The 21,487-nt window shown below is 42.3% G+C and overlaps 1 protein-coding gene across 2 annotated transcripts in view; it reads right to left on the bottom strand.

Annotated features, from left to right (window-relative positions):
* Nucleotides 1-21,487, bottom strand: part of EML6 (EMAP like 6) — a 165,604-nt gene that overhangs the window by 89,360 nt on the left and 54,757 nt on the right. For both annotated transcript variants that reach the window (XM_088667421.1, XM_060273134.2), the window contains 7 exons: nucleotides 21,274-21,372; nucleotides 19,621-19,689; nucleotides 16,589-16,774; nucleotides 15,707-15,842; nucleotides 8,298-8,499; nucleotides 4,710-4,847; nucleotides 1,626-1,882 (listed from right to left, as the gene is read on the bottom strand). In XM_088667421.1, the coding sequence (XP_088523547.1) occupies nucleotides 1,626-1,882; nucleotides 4,710-4,847; nucleotides 8,298-8,499; nucleotides 15,707-15,842; nucleotides 16,589-16,774; nucleotides 19,621-19,689; nucleotides 21,274-21,372 (1,087 nt within the window). The remainder of the gene's footprint in view (nucleotides 1-1,625; nucleotides 1,883-4,709; nucleotides 4,848-8,297; nucleotides 8,500-15,706; nucleotides 15,843-16,588; nucleotides 16,775-19,620; nucleotides 19,690-21,273; nucleotides 21,373-21,487) is intronic.

The raw sequence follows: 21,487 nt of genomic DNA, 5'->3' as shown, positions 1-21,487 counted from the left end.
AAACCACTCTAAACTTCCTGTTCACTGGCTGGACATGTATATGTGTGTGTGTACATTAAAATAAACACATATATTTAGAATGAGCAAGCCACCCCTCGCCACCCCCTGTGGGCACCCATGCAACCCTTCCCTATTTTTTGAAGACTTTTCAAAAGACGCTCCCCCCCCAAAAAAAAGTCTGATTGTAACCTGCATGCATTTGGACCCATTTTGCAGACACTCCAAAGCAATCCCAATGAGCACTGTGCATGCTCAGAAGCCATCGAATACAGAATGACGGCTGGAGAATAAAAATAGAGGAAGGGAAGGAACAGTGGAATGCTCTACTTGGAGGAAATGGCTGATTGGAACTCTGGGCAGGGGCACTCCCCTTTGGCAGTTAGGCTATACTGCAACATTTTGTTGCAGATTCCACTTTTAACAATGGTCTGTGTTATTATTTGTTTGCTTTTTTATTATTAATTTCAAGGTGACCTGATTATAGTTTCATGTTCTACTACAGGGAAGATGGCGACAATGTTGAAGATTTAGAAACCTTAGTTAGTTCTGGAGTTGTTCTAAATTCTGATAATGGCTACTCCATTATCATTTCTGGTGCACCAGGTCAAATCCTAGACCTTTCCCACCAGTTCCAGAATAATTTTTAATGAAAGGAATTTGGTTGTTGTTGTTGTTGTTTTAAAAAAGTTTTCTGTTACATATTTTATCACATTTCTTTCCTGAATCAACACAAAATGATTTCAATTTGAGCACGACTTTGGACATAATTCAGATGGGGTAGTGAGTCTGACTAGGATGAGGAAAAGTCAGGTTCAAAGCCCTGCTCAGTAATGAAGTTCACTGTGTGTGTGTGACCTTGGACTAGTCCCTCTTGTTAGCTCATATCAAGCAAGTCAAGCAGACCTGCCTGAGGACTGCAAAGCAAGCAGGGATGGGAAAGAAGCTAAACGCAGGTTTGCAGTTAAAGAACTTCCCTAAGCTGCACTATTTCTAAGATATTGTGAGAACCATCCTTCAAAACTTGCACTTCCCTGAATTTTGTAATGTATGTAGTTCTCTAGTCAAGTATTGTGTACAAAAATGTACCCACTATGGAAAAATGTACATTAAAACATATATATTAGCGGGAGGGATGCATTTTATTTGGGGAAATTTCTTTGCAAAAATATGTTGTTTTGTTGTTGTTTAGTCATTTAGTCGTGTCCGACTCTTCATGACCCCATGGACCATAGCACGGCAGGCACTCCTGTCTTGCACTGCCTCCCGCAGTTTGGTCAGACCCATGTTGGTAGCTTCGAGAACACTGTCCAACCATCTCATCCTCTTTCGTCCCCTTCTCCTAGTGCCCTCAATCTTTCCCAACATCAAAATATGTATACTGGGAGAAATTTGCACTAAAAAGCTGGTGGATTTTCCTGAGGACTTTAAAAACAAATCACAGGCGGATGTGAAAATGTGGGAAATTGAACTTACGACTTGAAAACGAGAAACTGACTAGAAACTGAAGCTGACAGATTTGCCTTTCCCTGGTACCAAATCAGCCTTTATACCTGTGAAATTTAAAACTGCACAGTTCTATTTACAGATGTTTAAAAACCAATGCAAAGCTAAAGGAGAGGTCTTACATGGCATCCTGTAGAAGAAGCGTTCTCCCGCACCATCATTAGTTTGCAAGGATTTGCTGTCCAGAGACCAGTCGATGTGAGTAATAAAGCTAGAAGATTTGTTGCATTCTCCAGTTTTTTTGTACCGTTGCGCAACTGCATAGATATCCACGGGGCCATCATTGGAACCCACTGCAAGATAGCAGCCATCTGGCGAAAACTTCATTTCATGAATTACCTCTTTCCGGTCTTTGATATGAACAACTTCCGTCATATCTCTGCAAAGGGGTGGAAATGTCAGCAGCAGGCCTGAAGATGCAAAACGTTAAAACAAAAACCAAGCCCACGCCATCTCAAGAGTCCTGACTTACAGGTGACACTCGGAAAATTAGAATATGGTCGAAAAGTGCATTTATTTCAGTAACGCAACTTAAAAGGTGAAACCAATATATGAGATAGATCCATGACATGCAAAGCAAGATATGTCAAGACTTTATTTGTTGTAATTGTAATTATTTGTCATTAGGCGGGTCAATTATAAATGGAATGTAATTAATGAAATGTAATAGCGATGTTTATTTTTTTGTTTATTTTTGTATTATTATAACTATTTGTTTTATTACTGTGGAATTTCCAAAAGAAAGCATTTGTAAAAATTAAAAGAAAAAGAAAAAATAATAAGTTGCATTACTGAAATAAATGCACTTTTCGACGATATTCTAATTTTCTGAGTTTCACCTCTATTTATTACTTTGATTAAAAAGAGCCCACCTTTCAGTTCCCAAAATGTTAAAATAAATAAACAAGTATCATTAAAAGGTTTTATTTAGAACAGTGTTTCTCAACCAGTGTGCCTCCAGATGTTTTGGGACTACAACTCCCATCATTCCTGACCACTGGTCTTGCTAGCTAGGGATGATGGGAGTTGTAGTCCCAAAACATCTGGAGGCACACTGGTTGAGAAACACTGATTTAGAATTCTATTGTCTCAAAACAGCTGCAAACAGTCATCTGAAATAAAAGCCAGACAGATTCATGGTACTTTATTGTGTGGCAATGTCCCTCCCTCCCCAGAAATAAGGCACAAGACACAGTGAAGTAAGTTTAAGTGGGTGAAAAGGCCACAACTTTATTGGTTAAGGATGTTGAGCGGTATTGGCTTAGGCATTGGACCCTAACCGACTATATCCGACTGTAACCCGTGTGTTACAGTCTGGGAGAAATTAACCACCAGAAAGGAGCCCAGTGATATATATCTACTGAGACACCTCCTGTGGCCACCGTTGGGGGGTGCCCTAAGGCCCTGACCTCCGTAGGCCCAGGACAAGGCTACCGCCCCCGGAACCCCTTTAACGGGATTAAATCTCCAGTTTCGGGCAGAGGATGATGTAATCTGCCCCCCCTTCTTTATTTATGCAAATTTCCAATGCCTAACCGCCAAACCAAGTTGTGATGAAATGCTATGAGGTAGGCGAAAAAAACAGATTGGCTAATCCAAGTGGAAAAAATCCTACCCGGCCCCACGGCCAACCGTGGATTTGTCACTTGGATTTGTTTTGCCAAATATTTTGTGTGTGTGCAAATTAACCTATGATTTATAGCAGTGGTTCCCAAACTGCCCCTGTGCAGGGACTACTTAAAAATTACCAAGGGTCTTGGAAGACCACTTAATGATTTTTCTGCCTGTTGTTAGGGTTGCCAGACTCAATAGAGGACAGGACTTCTGTGCCTTTAATTGCCCTGCTCTCTTTTGAGTCTGGAAACCTTAAAGAGAAACCAGCAGACCCTTTGTTTAATTTCCAAGCAAAGGGTATGCTGGTTTCTCTTTAAGGTTTCCAGACTCAAAAGAGAGCAGGGCAATTAAAGGCACAGAAGTCCTGTCTTCTATTGAGTCTGGCAACCCTACCTGTTGTAGCAATTGCAATCTGCTGTGTTAGAAGCTGTACAACTTTTAACTGTGTCCTTATTCCACCTTTTATGTCTTAGATATTGTATTATAGTTTGAATTCCACAGAATTCCACAGGGAGAGGTGTCAGGTTCTGCACTTAAGACAGGAAGAATCTGCTGCACAAATATAAGATGGGAGACACCTGGCTTGCCAGTAGTGCATGTGCAAATGATCTATGGGTCTTAGCAGACCACAAGCTGAACATGAGTCAACAATATAAGGCAGCAGCAAAAAGCTAAAGTTATTCTAGGCTACATCAAAAGAAGTCTAGTGTCCTGATCATGGTAAGTAATAGTCCAAGTAATTAGGGTCTGGAAATCAAGCCTTATGAGGAACAGTTGAGAGAACTGGGTATGCTTAGCCTGGAAAAGAGCAGACTGAGAGGAGATATAACCATCTTCAAATACTGTCACATGGAGCGTGCAGCAAGATTGCCCCCTCCTACTCTGGAGGCTAGGACCTGAACCAATGAATTCAAGTTACAAGGAAGGAGATTCCAACTCAACATCAGGAAGAACTTTCTGAAAGTAAGAGCTGCTTGGCAGTGCAACAGACACCCACAAGAGGTGGTGGACACTCTTTCCTTTGAGGTTTTCAAGCAGAGGTTGCATGGCTATATGTCATGGATGCTTCTGTTGCGATTCCTTGGACTAGATGACCCTTGGGGTCCCTTCCGATATGACAATTCTATGATTCTATGGTAATGTAAAACCAGCATTTGTATCTCACATACAGAATAGCCCTTGTAAAGAAGAAATATAGCCTATATCCCACTGAGACGCATCCCTTTCTCATGCCAATATTGGTTTAAAGAAAAGGGGGGGAGCTGTGCCCAGCTTCAAAGACAATATTATGGTATGTTAAAAATATTCCTCATGCTGTCTGAACTGGGAAACTGTTGCTTAAGTGCTGCTTTAAAATCAGGTTATCAAACTAGGATCTGGTTAGTGGAGAAAGGGAGTGGCAAGGAAGGGAGAGGAGAACTTATGGGCACACAGCTCGTTCTCCGGCAAACAAACCATGGCTTATCAGAAAATTATGAGCTGGGCTATGGACTTGTTATAGAATGGCGGAAGTCACACCCACAATTTCATATTTGGTCCAAGTTTTTAGAATATGCTTGCTTTCGTTAGATTAATTTTTCTTTTTCTCCCACCTTACTCTCAGAACAATGAAGGAACCATCCTTCATTCCCAGTGCCAGCTGAGACCCATCAGGACTGAAAGATACACTTCGCACAGCTTCTTCCATATTGCAACGGGCAATCAAGGCATGATCAGCAAGGCTCCATAAGCTACACAAGAATGAAAAGGACAAGAGAAAACTTATCATTGCAGAATATACTATTTATTTTTACTTGGTAGCAGAAACATTTGTCCGGCTTCTACTTGCTGCTCTCACTTCCTATTACACTGTTCCCAAATGATGAAAACCTGCATTTTTAATTGTATCATTAACAAATTCACACAAAAAGACCCTCAATAATCATTTGGATGCTACGATTAAAATATAGGTGTTTGAGATGCTGGAGAGGTTTTATGCACATTTTTTTGGGTGGTTTCTTCTAACCTTAATGACGGGTAATAGGCTACTGAGTTATTTACGCTAGAATTTCCCAGGGCTTCCTTCTCCAGAGCTCTGGAATGCCTATCAGTAGGTGAGCTGGAATATTTAATTGCATTAGGAACTGGATAGGAAACAAAGTGTGTACATACTCCCTGAAACTTCAGGCCTGCTGGATAGAAAGTAGGAACACTCTCATGGTCCATGGATTGTATCCAACAGAGACATCGTTTTGGTGCAAAGAATTCTGCCTGCACAACAGGACTCCCTCTTCTTTTCCCACATGCCCCATGCACAATTTGCTCTGGAGGGTTGGGAGAAACCCTGGACGAAATCAAGCATGCATGTATGGGGATCCAGATCCATGGCGAGAGGTGTGGGAGAAATCTTGTTGTGCATGCAGAAGTCCTCGGGCTATTTGGATGATTTTTTTTTGGGGGGGTGCAGCCCTATGTTGATGGAGAACAGCCAATGTACACTTGCTGCTTCCTTGTCCTGAGTGACTAAGTCATTTGCCCTGTGTTAGTCTGTTTATATATTGTTTATACTGTAAAAGCAATGATTCTTCAACATCAACTTTGTTGGACTGGTCATGTTGTGCGGATGCCTGATTATCGTCTTCCAAAGCAACTACTCTATTCCGAACTTAAAAATGGGAAGCGTAATGCTGGTGGTCAACAGAAGAGGTTTAAAGACTCTCTCAAGGCAAATCTTAAAAAATGTAGTATAAACACCATAATCTGGGAATCACTGGCCTGTGAGCGCTCCAGTTGGAGAACAGTCTTTAGCAAAGGTGTCATGGGCTTTGAAGACGCTCAAACTCAGGACAAAAGGGAGAAATGTGCTAAGAAGAAGGCACGCTTGGCAAAGCCTCACCATGATCAACTCCCACCTGGAAACCAATGTCCCCACTGTGGAAGGATGTGTGGATCCAGAATTGGCCTCCACAGTCACTTACGGACTCACTGTTAAAACCGTGATCATGGAAGACAATCTTACTCGGCTACAAGTGATCGCCAAGGAAGAAGAAAAGAAGATATATTGTAAATCACTTTGAGTTAACTTGTTTTAAAAAAGGTGACAAACAAATTTAATAAATAAATAATTAAAATGACCACTTGGTAACAATACATTTTTAACAAGATGTGATGCCCCGGGGGCCATGTATACATCACACTATCTTAATGTCTCCAGCAAAACAAAGCAGAACTATGGTCTGTCTCCAGATTGAGTCTTCTATACCCAGAACCAACATTATCTACATTACACCAACAACCCGCACCCAGCCAGAACATTGCACCTGGAACACTGGCAGCTGCTTGTGCCTTCTTAAGGCTATTTGTCAACCCAGCCCAGTGTTATCTGCGCTCATTGGTAGTGTCCCTGTAGGGTTTGCAGGAAAAATCTTTTCCCTTGCCTGCTACCTAATTGTCTTAACTGGAAATGCCAGTAACCTAATGTGGGCCCTTCTGCATGCAGAGCATGTGCTCAGCCACCCAGCTATGTTCCACTCCCAGTACACTGACAAATCTTTCCACCAGGAGCAAACACCAGTTTCTGCTAAAGTTTTTTTTTTAAATGCAATATGCAAATGATGCCACAAAGCATATGCAAGGCATGAATCAGAAAATCACAGATATTTCAACATGTTCAGCACATCAAGAATAGTTAGTATCAGATGCTCAGAATGATAAAAATGAGAGGGAAAGGCCCGTCTCCTAGGAAACTGGCTTCCTCGGCTTTTCCCGTGAATTACAGAATTACCCTGACATCAAACTGAAGCGATACAGGAATGTACTAAGTCAACTAGGAAGATCAAGTTTAATGCAGGAGTTCATCGAAAGGGTTTGGTTTCATTGGGGGGGGGAGCATGGCAAACCTTATATTAACGACTATGCTCAAGACAGTTTCTTCAGACCAACAGTCTGAAAATGCAAGGAATATAGGAGAAGGAGAAAGGTTCCACATTTGAATGTTTAGAAAAATTAGGAAGGAGCATAGCTGCCTTTTAACAAGTCAGACTATTAGTCCATCTTGTTCTATGTTGTCTACGCTGACTGGTAGTGGCGGCTGTCCAGGGTCTCTCCTAGCCCTCATGACACAGAGTGTGCCGGTCAGTAAATCACACAGTTCCAAGTTGGAGTTAACTCTTTATTAGCAAAAACACAATATTCACAGACTTGGCTGAGTGTCAGGACTAATGAGCCCAGTGGCAGCGTTCCCTGTGGGTCTTACTCCATGAAATCAGTTGCTGAGACTAAAGATCCCCACCTCCACACAGTTGTCTTTGTGTTATCCTGCGAACCGTCCTGAGGCCTGCGGGTACAGGGCAGCATACAAATTTAATAAAGAAGAAGTCATCGTCGTCTCCTCCTTTCCAGGGCTTTCCCCAAACAATTGGAGACTGTGCATGTATGCAGCCAATCTCTACTCTGCCCTTTTCATGCCTCTTCTGGGTCAGGGAGACAAGGGGGAAGGGGAGCTTGTCGCAGCAGGAGGGGAGACACAGATGCATGCTCTTTTCTAAGCAGAAAGTTGCCAAAAAGCTAAGACTGCTCAAAATCTAGCAGCTGCTTGCACTTCTCAGAAAGTCTGCTTCAGCTTCCTTGGGAAGCTCTGCTATCCACTTGTCTAAAACCTTGACTTCTGCAATCCTTAACCACCCCAAAGAATTGCGTTCTCTTGGAACTACTCCAGCTTATTCTATCAGACACCTGGCCACTGAGTTTATTTACTGGAAACTTATGCTGGCTGCTGCATCCTCCCGCATCCCATAAATGGGTTACTTAGCAACAACCTCACCAGTAAAAAAGCTCAGATCTCGGAAGCTTTACTGGTGTTTCAGAACAATTAATGCTTGAGCCTTCCTCTTGAGAAAAATTAAGCAGAACAGGAATAGTTTTCAGAGCCATAGTTCAGTGGTGGAGCATCTGCTTTCATTGCACGTCCTCTTTCATGATGCATGTTTGTGTGTGTGTACAGAAACCTCTGACTTTTATAAGGCTTGCTGCATACATTGCTCTACTTACTTTGTGCCTCTGGCCCGACTCCCCACTGGTGTGTCCCTCCCTGGGATGTTTACCAACAAGCAAATGCCCCCAATCCCATTTTAAAGCATGGCAGCTCCCCAAAATGTATGTGGCAACAGTCCATAGGCCATCTTCTTGCACTCTTGCCTTACCGCACGGATCGATCATCGCTGCCGGTAACAACTAACGGTTTCTTGGGATGCACCGCCAGGGCCCAGAGCTCTCCTTCGCAGTGACCTTGCATTATGAGCATCGGCTTGTCTCTTTCTCTCACAATGACCTCAAATATTTCGCTGTCCTGCGTCCCTGCTAAAAGCCGGTCTGCTTTCCAGCACACGCTTCGGATGGACAAACCTGGGAGAGGACAGAATAGCCTTAGAACAACGATGGCTGGTTATCAGTCCGTTTATATGGGACATAGAATCATAGAGTTAGAAGGCTCAAACCACCAACCTTCTGGTCAACAGCAAGACACACTGATCCATTATACCATGATCCAGCCAAAGTTAAGCACTTAAGTTAGGGTTGCCTCAAACTCAGGATGAAAGGGGAAAACGTGCTAAGAGGAAGGCACACTTGGCAAACCCTCACTGTGATTAACTCCTGCCCGGAAACCTATGTCCCCACTGTGGAAGGACGCGTGGATCCAGAATTGGCCTCCACAGTCACTTATGGACTCACTGTTAAGACCATGTTCATAGAATACAATCTTACTCGGCTACGAGGGATCGCCAAAGAAGAAGAAGAAGATTCTGAAGAGCATATAAGAGCATACTATGACGACTCTCATTTTAAATACCCCTACTATATCTAGGCTATAGAAGCTGTGATATATTACTGAGGGGGGCAGGAGAAGAGGAGAGGAAAGCAAGTCTTCAACCACTAGTTATGCCTGTGCCTCATCCAGTATAGAAATGAATTGAATAACTCTTTATTTGTGTCAGTCATCAGCCATATCAGTATAACAACAATGCAATATACAAAGAATAGAAATAAAAAGTCAATTATATAAAATACATTTTGGGGTTTTGAATCAATAGTCAAATGGTGGATCTTATTCTGATTGGCCCAGCTAAAAACCTTGCAACCTTTGCTGTCACCTGCTCATCTAGATCTGCCAAGAGAAAGGACACTGTGGCAGTGGTTGGGCAACCCGGAATGGACAATAAAAGAGGGGTGATAATCTCATTCCTCAAGTCTTTATAAAGAGTGCAAGCCAGAAAGGCATGCACCACCGATTCGGGGCGGCCACAGGGACATGAGCGTTTTTCGTATGGAATCTGTTGGAATCGTGCCTCAAGGGCAATATAGTCAGACATTTTGGCAAATTAAAAAAATCCACCCAGACAGAAATTTCACCCCTGGAAAAAAGTATGCATCCTGGAAAAAGAGGGCATATGGCAACTGTACTTAAGTTGTACTGTTTCCTGTGGGTGTTCAAAATGTGCACTGAAAGCAATGAGACTTAAAAGCACTCAGCCCTGGCTAGCTTCTGCCTGCAGTGGGCCAGTGCTCCTTCAGTTGGTATTCAGTGCAGCTCATTAACTCTACAATGAATAAGAATACAGGTAACTCGCAGCTTACATGAGGATTTGGTTTCTGGGAGTCCATGCATAAACTGGAAATCATGTAAAGCCACTTGTTTCCTGCTTGTCTCATGATTTCTAGGCACGGGTCTGAGCAGTCTTCTGTTTGCCCGCTGCTTTCCCCCCAGGGAAATCCTCTCTTTACTGCTGAATCGGAGCAAACATCAATCCGTGGAAAATCTGATGGACATTTGCTCTGATTCAGCAGTAAATAAGAGTCTTTTCCTGTGGGGATGCAGCAGGGCAAAAGGTAGCGTGGATGGGCTCGCAACTGCCAAGTCCAGTGCTGTCTATCAAAGATGAAAGGCAGCTCACCTGGGGCTTGTTAAGGCTGCCTGCCTGCCAGGGTCTGCAAAAAAACAGGGCCCAGCAGGCCTGTTATATCTCTTCATGGGCCGCAAGGTGGAACGACCTCATTTCAGATGCTGATTATCTGATTTGGCACACACACATATATTTTTTAAGGTAACTGCTGACACCTGTTCACAAAACACCATTCTTTCCATTCTTCAGCTCTTGTAGTAGCCAAAGGTTAATTTATGTAAATGCACATGCCCTTCTTTATTAAGTGCTGTTAATTGAGAGGTATTTTATCTGATACGAATCAGATATTGGTCCTTTTCTCGCTCTCTAGTTTACCATCACTGACTATGTTAACGAAGTGCATATGGATGAGCACTACAGAGCAGTTAATTCTCGCTGCTGGCAGGCTTGCAATCTGTTTTGTCAGATAAAGCTCTCTTCTATTGTACAATAAGCAGATGTGCCCTGCTTCCAAAAAACTGAAAATAAAACTGACTTTAATCTCATTCTTCCATCAAACTACAGGTTTGCTACGTTTCATGGGGATTAAGTCACTACATGGCATGGTCTAATATTAATTCCTGGTTCAGACTCTGAAAAATTTGGCTAGTTCAGCCTAAGGGTCTAATTAGCCTAAGGGTCTAATTCAGCCCAGTATCCTGCTGAAGGATATAACAAGGCCAGTGGAAGTGATGATATTCCAGCTGAACTATTTAAAATTTTAAAAGATGATGCTGTTAAGGTGCTACACCCAATATGCCAGCAAGTTTGGAAAACTCAGCAATGGCCAGAGGATTGGAGAAGATCAGTCTACATCCCAATCCCAAAGAAGGGCAGTGCCAAAGAATGCTCCAACTACTGCACAATTGCGCTCATTTCACACGCTAGCAAGGTTATGCTTAAAATTCTACAAGGCAGGCTTAGGCAGTATGTGGACCGAGAACTCCCAGAAGTGCAAGCTGGATTTCGAAAGGGCAGAGGAACCAGAGACCAAATAGCAAACATGCGCTGGATTATGGAGAAAGCTAGAGAGTTCCAGAAAAACGTCTACTTCTGCTTCATTGACTATGCAAAAGCCTTTGACTGTGTCGACCACAGCAAACTATGGCATGTTCTTAAAGAAATGGGAGTGCCTGATCACCTCATCTGTCTCCTGAGAAATCTCTATGTGGGACAAGAAGCTACAGTTAGAACTGGATATGGAACAACTGATTGGTTCAAAATTGGGAAAGGAGTACGGCAAGGTTGTATATTGTCTCCCTGCTTATTTAACTTATATGCAGAATTCAAGTATTGGAGCCTCAGCTTCAGGATCTGTCCTTCCAGTGAGCACTCAGGGCTGATTTCCTTCAGAATGGATAGGTTTGATCTTCTTGCAGTCTATGGGACTCTCAAGAGTCTCCTCCAGCACCATAATTCAAAAGCATCAATTCTTCGGCAATCAGCCTTCTTTATGATCCAGCTCTCACTTGCATACATCACTACATGAGTTCTAAACCTAACTCTTGTCAATAATCTGGCCACTGCATTTTGAACCAGTTGAAGTTGCCAAGTTGTCTTCAAGAGTAGCCACACTTAGAGCTCATGAAGCATCATGGCCAAGTCATTTCTGCCAAAAAGGGGCTATATACTTGGCAAATCAGATGGGGCTGGAAACAGGAACTCCTCATCACCGAGGAAACTTTGCCCTCCAGTGACAATGCTGGATGCTGGATTATCCGCAAAATATGAAGCAGCTTCGTCTAAGGGAATGCAACCCTGACCAGAACAGGTTGTCTCCAGATTTCCTGGGCTTGAGAACTTGGAACACATAACTTCTCCAGTCTTTTCAGGACATTTGCATAGGCAGTTACGCAGACATTCCCCCCGTGTAGAGGGGCCCCTCCCCTCATGGAAACAAAAGGAGTCAAAGTGCATCTACACAATTCTCTGCAAGCGGAATTTTGTCTCAATGAGCCAATTAGTATTAATAGTTTATACCTCTACATCTGCAAGCTGCAATTTTATTTGCCCTCGTGTGCTTTTCTCCAAATGTTCTCTACACAGAATCAATGGCTAATAAATGACATTAATTTGATGAACCCCTAATGAGACCCCCTTCAAGGCTGGAATGCATTCTAGACCCCCTGCGGGAGGTTAACTGACATGCCTTTACAAGCAGCACATTAGGGATAAATGACATTTATAAATAAATAATGGCATCCTACTGTTGCCTATCATTCCGAAGAGAAGATTTTTGCCCCTCCATAAATGTGGTGACTGTCGCTCTCCTGACAATTGTAAAAATATATATGGAAACTGGAATTGCTCTAAAACAAAAGGATAGTCCACAATTTTGATAAAGTGTCAGGTGTAGCTCTAGCTGCTTTAGCCCAAACGTAGCAGAGTATCGCTGCACAACACGGAAACTTCCAGAGGTTTCAATGACTAGACGTCTGGACGCAGAATAACTATATACAGGATTTATTAAATAAAAGAAAAACAGAGTTTCTATATACAAAGCAAAGCAAAATAAATCCTTACTCTCTCTCTCTCAACCATCTGATACAGCACATCTCCTTCTAACTCTCACCTACACCACCACACAGAACAAATGTGCTAGCATTCCTTAATAACAGAGTTCAGTGCTGACCTTCAACCAATGAGAGAGTAGTTGCTATGTCTCTGGCAGAACTTGGCTTTCTACCCAGTCTTAATTGACTCCCAGAGTTATTAGTTTGAGAAGCAAGAGTCTGATTGTTTCCCAGAGAACCAATTAACAGAAACCTGAACAGTTTTTATGTGATTCTTACCCTAGAAATTAGCTTTGTCATTCCCCACTCTCTCATTCTCTCTCTCTTACAGACACAACCAAATATATATATAAATACAGGTATATATGGGGACACACGGACACACGGACACACACACACAAGTGTTTGTGTAGGAATAAAATACATTGCATCACTCTTCCTGAAACATTTTCTGCACCCACCCCTATGAGCTATATCCCCAAATGTGCTTGGTTTTCCTCAGTTAAACTGATTCAGCTGGGCTTTAAGACCTGGAGTTACTGGGAATTAACAAAGTTTTCTTCCTTAGATAAAGGCTTGACCTCCAGAAGCTGGAAAATATTTTATCAGTTACACTGCTTACTTTTGACCTTGTAGGGTCTTCAGACAAAAAAACTGTTGTAGGAATCTTTTTCAATGTTTCAAAACACAACACAACATCCCCACTCTGTCCATGCCAACAAATGTATCTTTTAATAAATCTGGGGTGAGTCAAAGTAACTCAGAGTTATCTCATTCCAAATTTACTATGGGGCATTTCTTATTGATACACTAATAGGTTCTTTGAAACACCACAGGAATAACCAAGTCAGCTTCTTCTGAAGAAAAAGCACCCACACACCCATTTATTCAAACATACCATATACGTATACAAGCACCTATGCAATATTGGACTATCTACAAATCCTGCAGAATTTGCTTATTACCCAAAGAACTAGCATTCTTTTTTGAAAAACAAACAAACAAACAATTGATGAAAACGCCCCTCTGATTCCAAATATATTCATCTGAGTCTATCTTTTTAGCAGTGGCGGAGCAAGCCGATTGGGAACCTGGGGCAGCACGCCTGCCCTGTGCCCAGGAGTGGAGCCAGCCAGCCACGAGTCGGGGACAGCCAGGGCAGGAAAGCTCCACAGGGCCTCCGAGGAGGAGCCTGCGCTCGCCTAAGCCACTGCATCTCTCCCAGGAGTGCCACCTGGCATTTTGTCACCCCCCTCAGTGGTGATACCAAGGGTGGCTCTCCCCTACCGCACCCCCCTTCCTCCGCTCCTGGTTCTTAGGTCAATTAATTAGTTGGAGGTTCTCGAGAAAATGGTTTCCTCGCTTAGGTCTCTGGGCAAAAACCGGCCTTTGTGAGAAGAGGATACTTTAGAGTAACTAGGATGAGATCATTGGGTTGAAGTGCCTGTGTTACCTCGTACTACAGTGCTTCAAGGCCAGAGACTAATTGGAAAGTGATTTCAGCTGTGTGGGAGCACACATATGTTCAAGTGCTAGAAGATTCTAGATTGTACACCTGCTGATTGGCTTAGGGGATTCGTCCCAATTGCAATTGCAATGAAGCTAGCCTTTTGCTATTGGCCCCTACCTCAATCTCCATTTCATCTCTGCTGTGTCTTCATGTTGCCTTCTGTACCTATTTCTTTGCACCACCCGAGAGATCCTATTGTCTGTGATTTCTGAAATCTCTGTTCTGTGGGATGTATAGAAGGATAAGGGTTGGGAAGATAGCTTTGTTACTTTATTCTGATTTGTGATTCCCAGCTATATCTCTTAATTGGCTGTGGCTATTTTTATCCCCATCATTTTGAGGTCCGCCGAGTACACAGGTGCTTCAGCCTTGGAGAAATGTCAGTGCCCATTTCTATGGATTTAATGCTGTTAACACTGATGAAGCTCAAACTGTGTCTACAAAGGAGATCCTGCAGAGAAGTTATCCGGGGAGATAACTTAATGGATAGACCACTAACTACAAAAATGCAACAGCATAAACAGCATCAAAATCTCTTATTCGCTATTTATAGAAGCATAAATGGGGCCACACTGCCATCATATTGGAGGCAGGTGACACTAAAACAAATGAATGGAGAAGATCTCTAGCATTTTCAGGTAGCAGGAGCAAGAAAAACTTTTTTTTGTGACAGTACAATGTTATAGCTATTAGGCAAGACTTTTATGCCAAGCATAATTCCACACACATATTTCTGGAAGGAAGATTCACTCCATTAAAATACATGGGACTTACAACATAAGAACTGTCTGGATCAGACTGGGATCCATCCAGTCAAGGGTCCTGTTTCCAGCTGGATCCTTTCAGGGTGCCCACAACTTAGAGCATCTTCACATGAGCACCTCAGTCTGTAACACTTGCTAGAAAAGAAGCCAGTTGCTAGCCAAGTTGCTCACTAGGAGCTATCCATGGTCCTGAAACTTCTGTCCAGCCTTGACTCCTTTTCTGTGGAATCCAGCACTGGACCAGAATATGACATCATATCCCATAATACTCCCACACATAGCATTGTTAGATGCAATCATGCAGAGTGCTGCTTCTGCTGCTGCTAAGCATTGTACTGCACTGCCACAAGGTAATCCCACGAGGGGTTACCAACCGTGGAGGAGACTCAACAAGAGAGCAGCTTTCTCTGGACTCCCTCAAAACTGAAGCTGGCCCAAAAATACTAGGTTTGGTGGACAAATATTCTGACCTGCTATAATGCAGCTTCCTACATTGTCTGTTAAGGCAGTTTGAGTATCAGAGTAACACACACACACACACATTGCAATTTGCAATCCAAATGCTATACCCATTCATTTTGCCACCTCCAATTATTCTGCAGCACCACCCAACATGAAACGAAGCAATTGGTTTTGCTTCACTTGGGGAAGAGGTAGTTTCGTAAGCTACAATTGTGAAAACAAAGGCAAAACCTGAAGGGCAGATATGCTAACTCTTGTATGTATTCCACTGCCTCCTCAGGATCACAGCAACAAGGATTAAATTCAAACTCAGAGGAAGAGAAAAGAGTAAAAATACTCATGTTTTGTATTGCATTAAATACATTACAAATAATTTAATAGAATCATAGAAACGTAGAGTTGGGTCAAAAGTATTTTCATTACCTTTATAGCCTTGCTCATTTTCCCTGAGATCAATTTTAGTTATGGGTTTAAAAACAGTGTCCCACAGTCGAATGCAGCCATCTCTCCCACCGGTGGCAAAACCTTCTTCGCATGCATACATGCTAAAAATGCCAGCCTGTGAGTGAACAACACACATACTTGAACTGAATTTTTAACAAAAGGCATTTCAAAGCCCAAACCTCTTTGCAAAGGGCTTAAACGTCATCACACTTAAGTTGGCTTCACGTAAAGCTTGTTTTTCCTATGAAACTCTCATTGTTTATATAAACCTGATGTTTTGATGATTTCACCATATATCAGGGGTCAGAGGCAGAACCTTTCCAGAAGTGGGGGAGCAAAGAATGAACATGATCATGTTTATCATGTGATGGTCGCCAAGTAAACACCTCCCTTAGCATGATTTATAAGTCAGGACCTCCACACAGAAAACCTAACTTCTTTTTTCATTAACAAACAGCCTCATCCAGGGTTTGCCACGTGGGACTCCCAGATGTTGCTAGGTTCCTACTCCCAAGGTCCCAGTTCTCCTGGCCAATGGTGAGCTGGATGATGGGTGATGGAAGTTGCTGCATTGAAGAAGAAGAAGAATTTATTATTTATTCCCCTTCCATCTGGCTGGGTTTCCCCAGCCACACTGGGCAGCTTCCAGCAGAATATTAAAATACAATGATTCATCCAGTATTAAAAGCTTCCCTAAACAGGGCTGCCTTCAGATGTCTTCTAAAAGTCAGGTAGTTGTTTATCTTATTGACATCTGATGGGAGGGAATTCCACAGGGCGGGCGCCACTACTGAGAAGGCCCTCTGCCTGGTGCTTCATTATTTTCACAAAACAAAACCGAGAAAGTAGAAGGCAACTTACACCATGAGCTCCTTGAATCGTGCGGGCTAAGGTGAGCCCTTTCCAGACGTAGATGTCTCCATTTAAAGCACCAGAGTATGTGATGTCATCTTTTGCGCAGGACAAACAGAGGATAGTTTGCAAGTCTCCTGTTTTACCAAATATTCCTCTTTTGGCTGTCAAGGCATTTCCGCACAGCGTCCAAAACTGCAACGAAAAGTACAAAAAGGAGTCTGCGACATTCGTGATCTGAGATCATCCTAAAGGCAGGACATATCTCCACGTTGCTTGAGAACCTTGCAAGAGGGCCCAGTTGCTTCTACTTACTTTATGCCACGCATTTATGTGAATTATCAGTGAATTATCAGGGTGGCCTACATGCATAAGCTACTCTGGGAGCCCAGAGTGAAGTGTGGTGTTTTTAAAATGCTTTGAACAAATAAACCCATTAAAATACATAAAAACACATATTAACAACAAAACATGCAGGAGGAGCATAAAATCACATGGTAGAGATAAAAATCAGATTTAGACAATGGTGAAAGCAATAATAAATAAGTAATTACAACCACACAGAACTAAAGGAAAAGAATTGTATGAAAGGGTATGAAAGTGAAGGATAAATCCATTATTTTAACCGCTCAGTTGCTTCACGGCCCTATCATGTATCACCTGTCTTAATGTTAGTGGATCAATAAATGTTAAGGGCACACCTATATCTGGTGGCCTTTGCATGATTTCTATCAACATTTGGAATGCTCTCTTTCTGCCTCTGCTCACAATCACAGAGCTCGAGGAAAGTCTCCCCCCAAGAAGAGACTGAGCAAAACAGAGTCTTCATTTTGCTGGTAGCCCATCTCCCAATCTTTGTTCTCTGTTAACTGCCCATCTCTCAGGAGATCTTTTGAACACAGCAAGACGAGTCCAGCTATAAGAGTCAGTCTTCCAGTTTAACTCTCCAAGCATTGATTAAATTCTAATACTTACTAAATCAAGGAATTATGGGTGTCTTGAACCCACAAACTCAAAACAATAATAATAGTAGAAGGGGCCGGGTGATGGACAAACAACCAATCAAACTTGATCTTAAATTTGCCAATGTTTTGGGAATATAATATCAATTAAATCTATTTTTTGTGTTGAAATGGAGTCATTCTGAACTCTGCCATTAACTTCATTTCCAGCAAGGACTTTAAAGGGGTCTTCCTTTGCAGACTGATACAGTTTAAAAGGGTTCGCAAGGGTTAATTTTTTTTTATTTCACCCAATATGAATGATAATTCCTCCAGATAACAGCATCTCTAATATCAGAGAGCTTCAAAAGCAATTTACTTATAGCCCTGCCAGATTGGATAACTGATTGCCTTGTGACAATATTAGCAAATTATGGCATGCCTTTGTTTGTTTGGCATGAATGATGATTGCTTGGGATAATCAGGACATCGGTTTTACAGATCCCAGGTGCCAAAATAATAAAAGCAGGTGCTTTACTTCCTGCAGAGAACAACAAACAGCAATTCTTCTGCTAAGGCCTCACCTCAGCAATCTGAACACAGTGCCATGTTAGAGGTGCAAGATTCTTGGCAGAAAATAATAATTCTGGTCCTCACACCCACTTAATTAAGGAGAAGTACTGTAATTGCAATCTGCCTACCTTGCTCCTGAGCACCAGGACCAAAAAATATATATTCAGGGCTTCTAGTATGCTACAATACTTGTTTTTGCCTGTTTGTTTCTCAAATCTGAAATTACACATTTTGAAGATTCTATTTTACATAAAATTATATCCTTGCTTACATGTAATATTAATTAGTAAAGTAAGTGTGGACAAAAAAATGAATCTGTAACAGGTAAAGAGTCACTGGCACAATCATGCCACACATTGAAAGCACATTTCTCTCTATGCAAAGAATACTAGAAATTGTAGTTTACTCCTCCCAGCACCACTAATAAACTACAGTCCCCAGGATTCTTTGGGGGGTGTTCTTGAAATGTGCTTTAAAATGATGGTGTGTGCACAGCACTTGTCTATTCCATATTGCTGTAGGCAGTTCGAAAGCACGTCAAAATGCAAGTAGATAAATAGGAACCGCTACAGCGGGAAGGTAAACGGCGTTTCCATGTGCTGCTCTGATTTGCCAGAAGCGGCTTTGTCATGCTGGCCACATGACCTGGAAGCTGTACGCCGGCTCCCTCGGCCAATAATGCGAGATGAGCGCGCAACCCCAGAGTCGGTCACGACTGGACCTAATGGTCAGGGGTCCCTTTACCTTTACCTTTTTATGTTGTATTAGAATATTGCATTACTCCAGTCTTGGATGTCTCATTTAAATAAAACGAATTCTACAGGCTAAATGGGGCCCATATTTTGGACTCTGACAATAAAATCTGACAAGTTGGTTTTTGTGCTGGGCTGCAGGATTGGCTACAGCTTCCTTTCCCCAATGCAGAACTAATTGTGCTTAATTAATAAGACTGAAAAATGTTATGTGACATAATTGCTTAAATACATATGTGTGTGTGTGTGTGTGCACGTGCGCACGAGAGGGAGCACATCAATAGATGGAAGTGCTACGCTGAGAAACAAAGTGAGATGCAGAATAACATGGAATTTAATTGTAAATTGATATGTTGGAATTGGGTATAGCAGCCCAAGAAAACATGGCCTTGGAGAAAAAAGTGAAATACCGGTACAAATGGAAAAATTGATTAAAATTGGTGATTGCAATTTAATGTTTTCCATTTGGTGATTATTTAAATTGCTGGTTCAAGTCATCTTCACTCTAAATCAGTTCATCTTGGAGAAAATGCAGAGAGAGAGAGAAAGCCACACAGGAAATAAGTATTTTCTAAACTATACTATGTGTCCCTTCTGCTTTGCTTGGTAAGCAGTCCGTCACTGCAATCACTTTATACTGAATAGTTCTGGAAGTTTGCCACACTGAGCTGGCTGCATAACATTCATAGCTTTAAAAAAAATGTAAAAGAAAATATGCCAAGGAATTATAAAGAGTTTCTTTCATTGGCAGTGCAAAGCATCAAAGCCAATTTACCTTGATATGTTTCACTCCACAGCTAGCCACTCTGTTGGGTTGATATGGGTCCCAGGAAATATCAAAGATCTGTCAAAAAATATTCAAAACTGCTACACTAAATTAGAAACCACATGCATTCATATCAGATATGTCATAAATTCAATAAACAAATGCCTGGTTCTCTATAAAGTCCTAACGTTCTGTTACCAATAATATACGTGACTATAGCTGACTTTCCATATGGATGAAAAATGTTTCTGGGAAGCAAACAGCATCATGGAAGACCTTGTAAGGCATACAAACCTCTTGGCAAGTGTTTGCCTTAATTTCATTTATGTCTCCATCTCTCAGTGTCAAAAACAATCTACACATGTGACAGCAAAACTGACAATGGCTGGAGAACACCAGTAAATACACAGTTAGTAACAGCACAGCTGAAGGAACTGAACAAGACTTCAATAAGTCCCACTGGAGTATACCTGCCAAGTCTCCCGCTGAAAAATGCGGGATCAGCAGCAGCGCGGCACCAGAAGTTGCGTAGAAGCAACCTCTGGGGCCGCTCTGACCGTGTGTGGGCATCGGAAATAGAGCAAAGCGGCACCGGAAGTCACTTCTACGCATGCCCGGCAGCCATCTTGGTGGTAGCCGCATGGCAGCGACCATCTTGGTGACGGCCGCCGCCATGCGGCCAACACAAAGATGGCCGCCGGGCATGCGTAGAAGCGACTTCCAGTGCCGCTCTGCCCTATTTCCGGTGCCCACACATGGGCAGAACAGCACCCAAAATGGAGGCTCCCTGGCAGGTAGGAAATCCGGGGGATTTCTGGGATTTTTCTCCATTCGGGAGAACAGCGGGAAACGGATTAAAATCCGGGGGTTTCCCGCGAAAAACGGGATACTTGGCAGCTAAGCACTGGAGAGGAACAGGGAGATACAATACCTTTTGATGAATGTACCTTTTGATGAATGGTTGAAGGAGTTGGGTATGTTTAGCCTGGAAAATAGGAGACTAGGAAGGGAGATTATAGCCATCTTCAAGTATCTAAAGGGCTGTCACACAGAAGATGGAGCAATCTTGTTTTCTCCTGCTCCAGGGGGTAGGAGCTAAACCAATGGATTCAAGTTACAAGAAAGGAGATTCCAGCTAAAAGTCAAAAAGAACTTTCTGACAGAGCTCTTTGAAAGTGGATCCGTCTCCCTCGGAATGTGGTAGACTCTCCATCCTTGGAGGTTTTTAAGCAGATGTTGGATGGCCATCTGACAGGGATGCTTTAGTTCTGATTCCTCTCATCTCTGCCACTGCTAATGGCAACTTAGAAAGGTGGAAGGTGGATGTTTGATTAGGGAAATGGCACAGGGGGAAGATAAACATACACACTTTCTGCCTGTGTCCCTTCTCCAATCAAATTAGCAGCCCCTGTTGTTTCTTTCAAGTAGAGGGAAAAAATGTTGGGAGATCCTATCACAGAAGTCCCACTTATTAATTTCCCTTTATCTATAATATCACGAAATATCATCTTCCTACAATAATTTAATAAACTAAATTATAATATTATATTTCTGTGAGCATTAGCTTAAAGGGGGGGGGAGCTAACAGCTCCATCAATGCAGCAAAAAGGGTTACAAGACATATTACAAAAAACATTTATGCCAAACGCATTAGCTGATTACCCTGTCTGAGTGGCCAGTAGCTGATGCAATAAGTTTTCCTTTCCTCCATTCCCAAATGCAGACTGTGTTTTTGGCATCTAGTCCCACTGAAGCTAGACGCTAAAAGAAGAAGAAATGAACAATTTTGTTAAATGAGCATCCACTCAGTAGTTAGCTATTCGCTGCAGTCGTAAGAAGAATCTTTATCTGCATTAGCCACAGCAATAAAATAAAA

The sequence above is a fragment of the Zootoca vivipara genome, chromosome 3 (assembly GCF_965207765.1).
Source record: "Zootoca vivipara chromosome 3, rZooViv2.hap1.1, whole genome shotgun sequence".
Taxonomy (NCBI): domain Eukaryota; kingdom Metazoa; phylum Chordata; class Lepidosauria; order Squamata; family Lacertidae; genus Zootoca; species Zootoca vivipara.
Note: the sequence above shows the minus strand (reverse complement) of the source record. Positions and strands in the feature narration are given on the sequence as shown.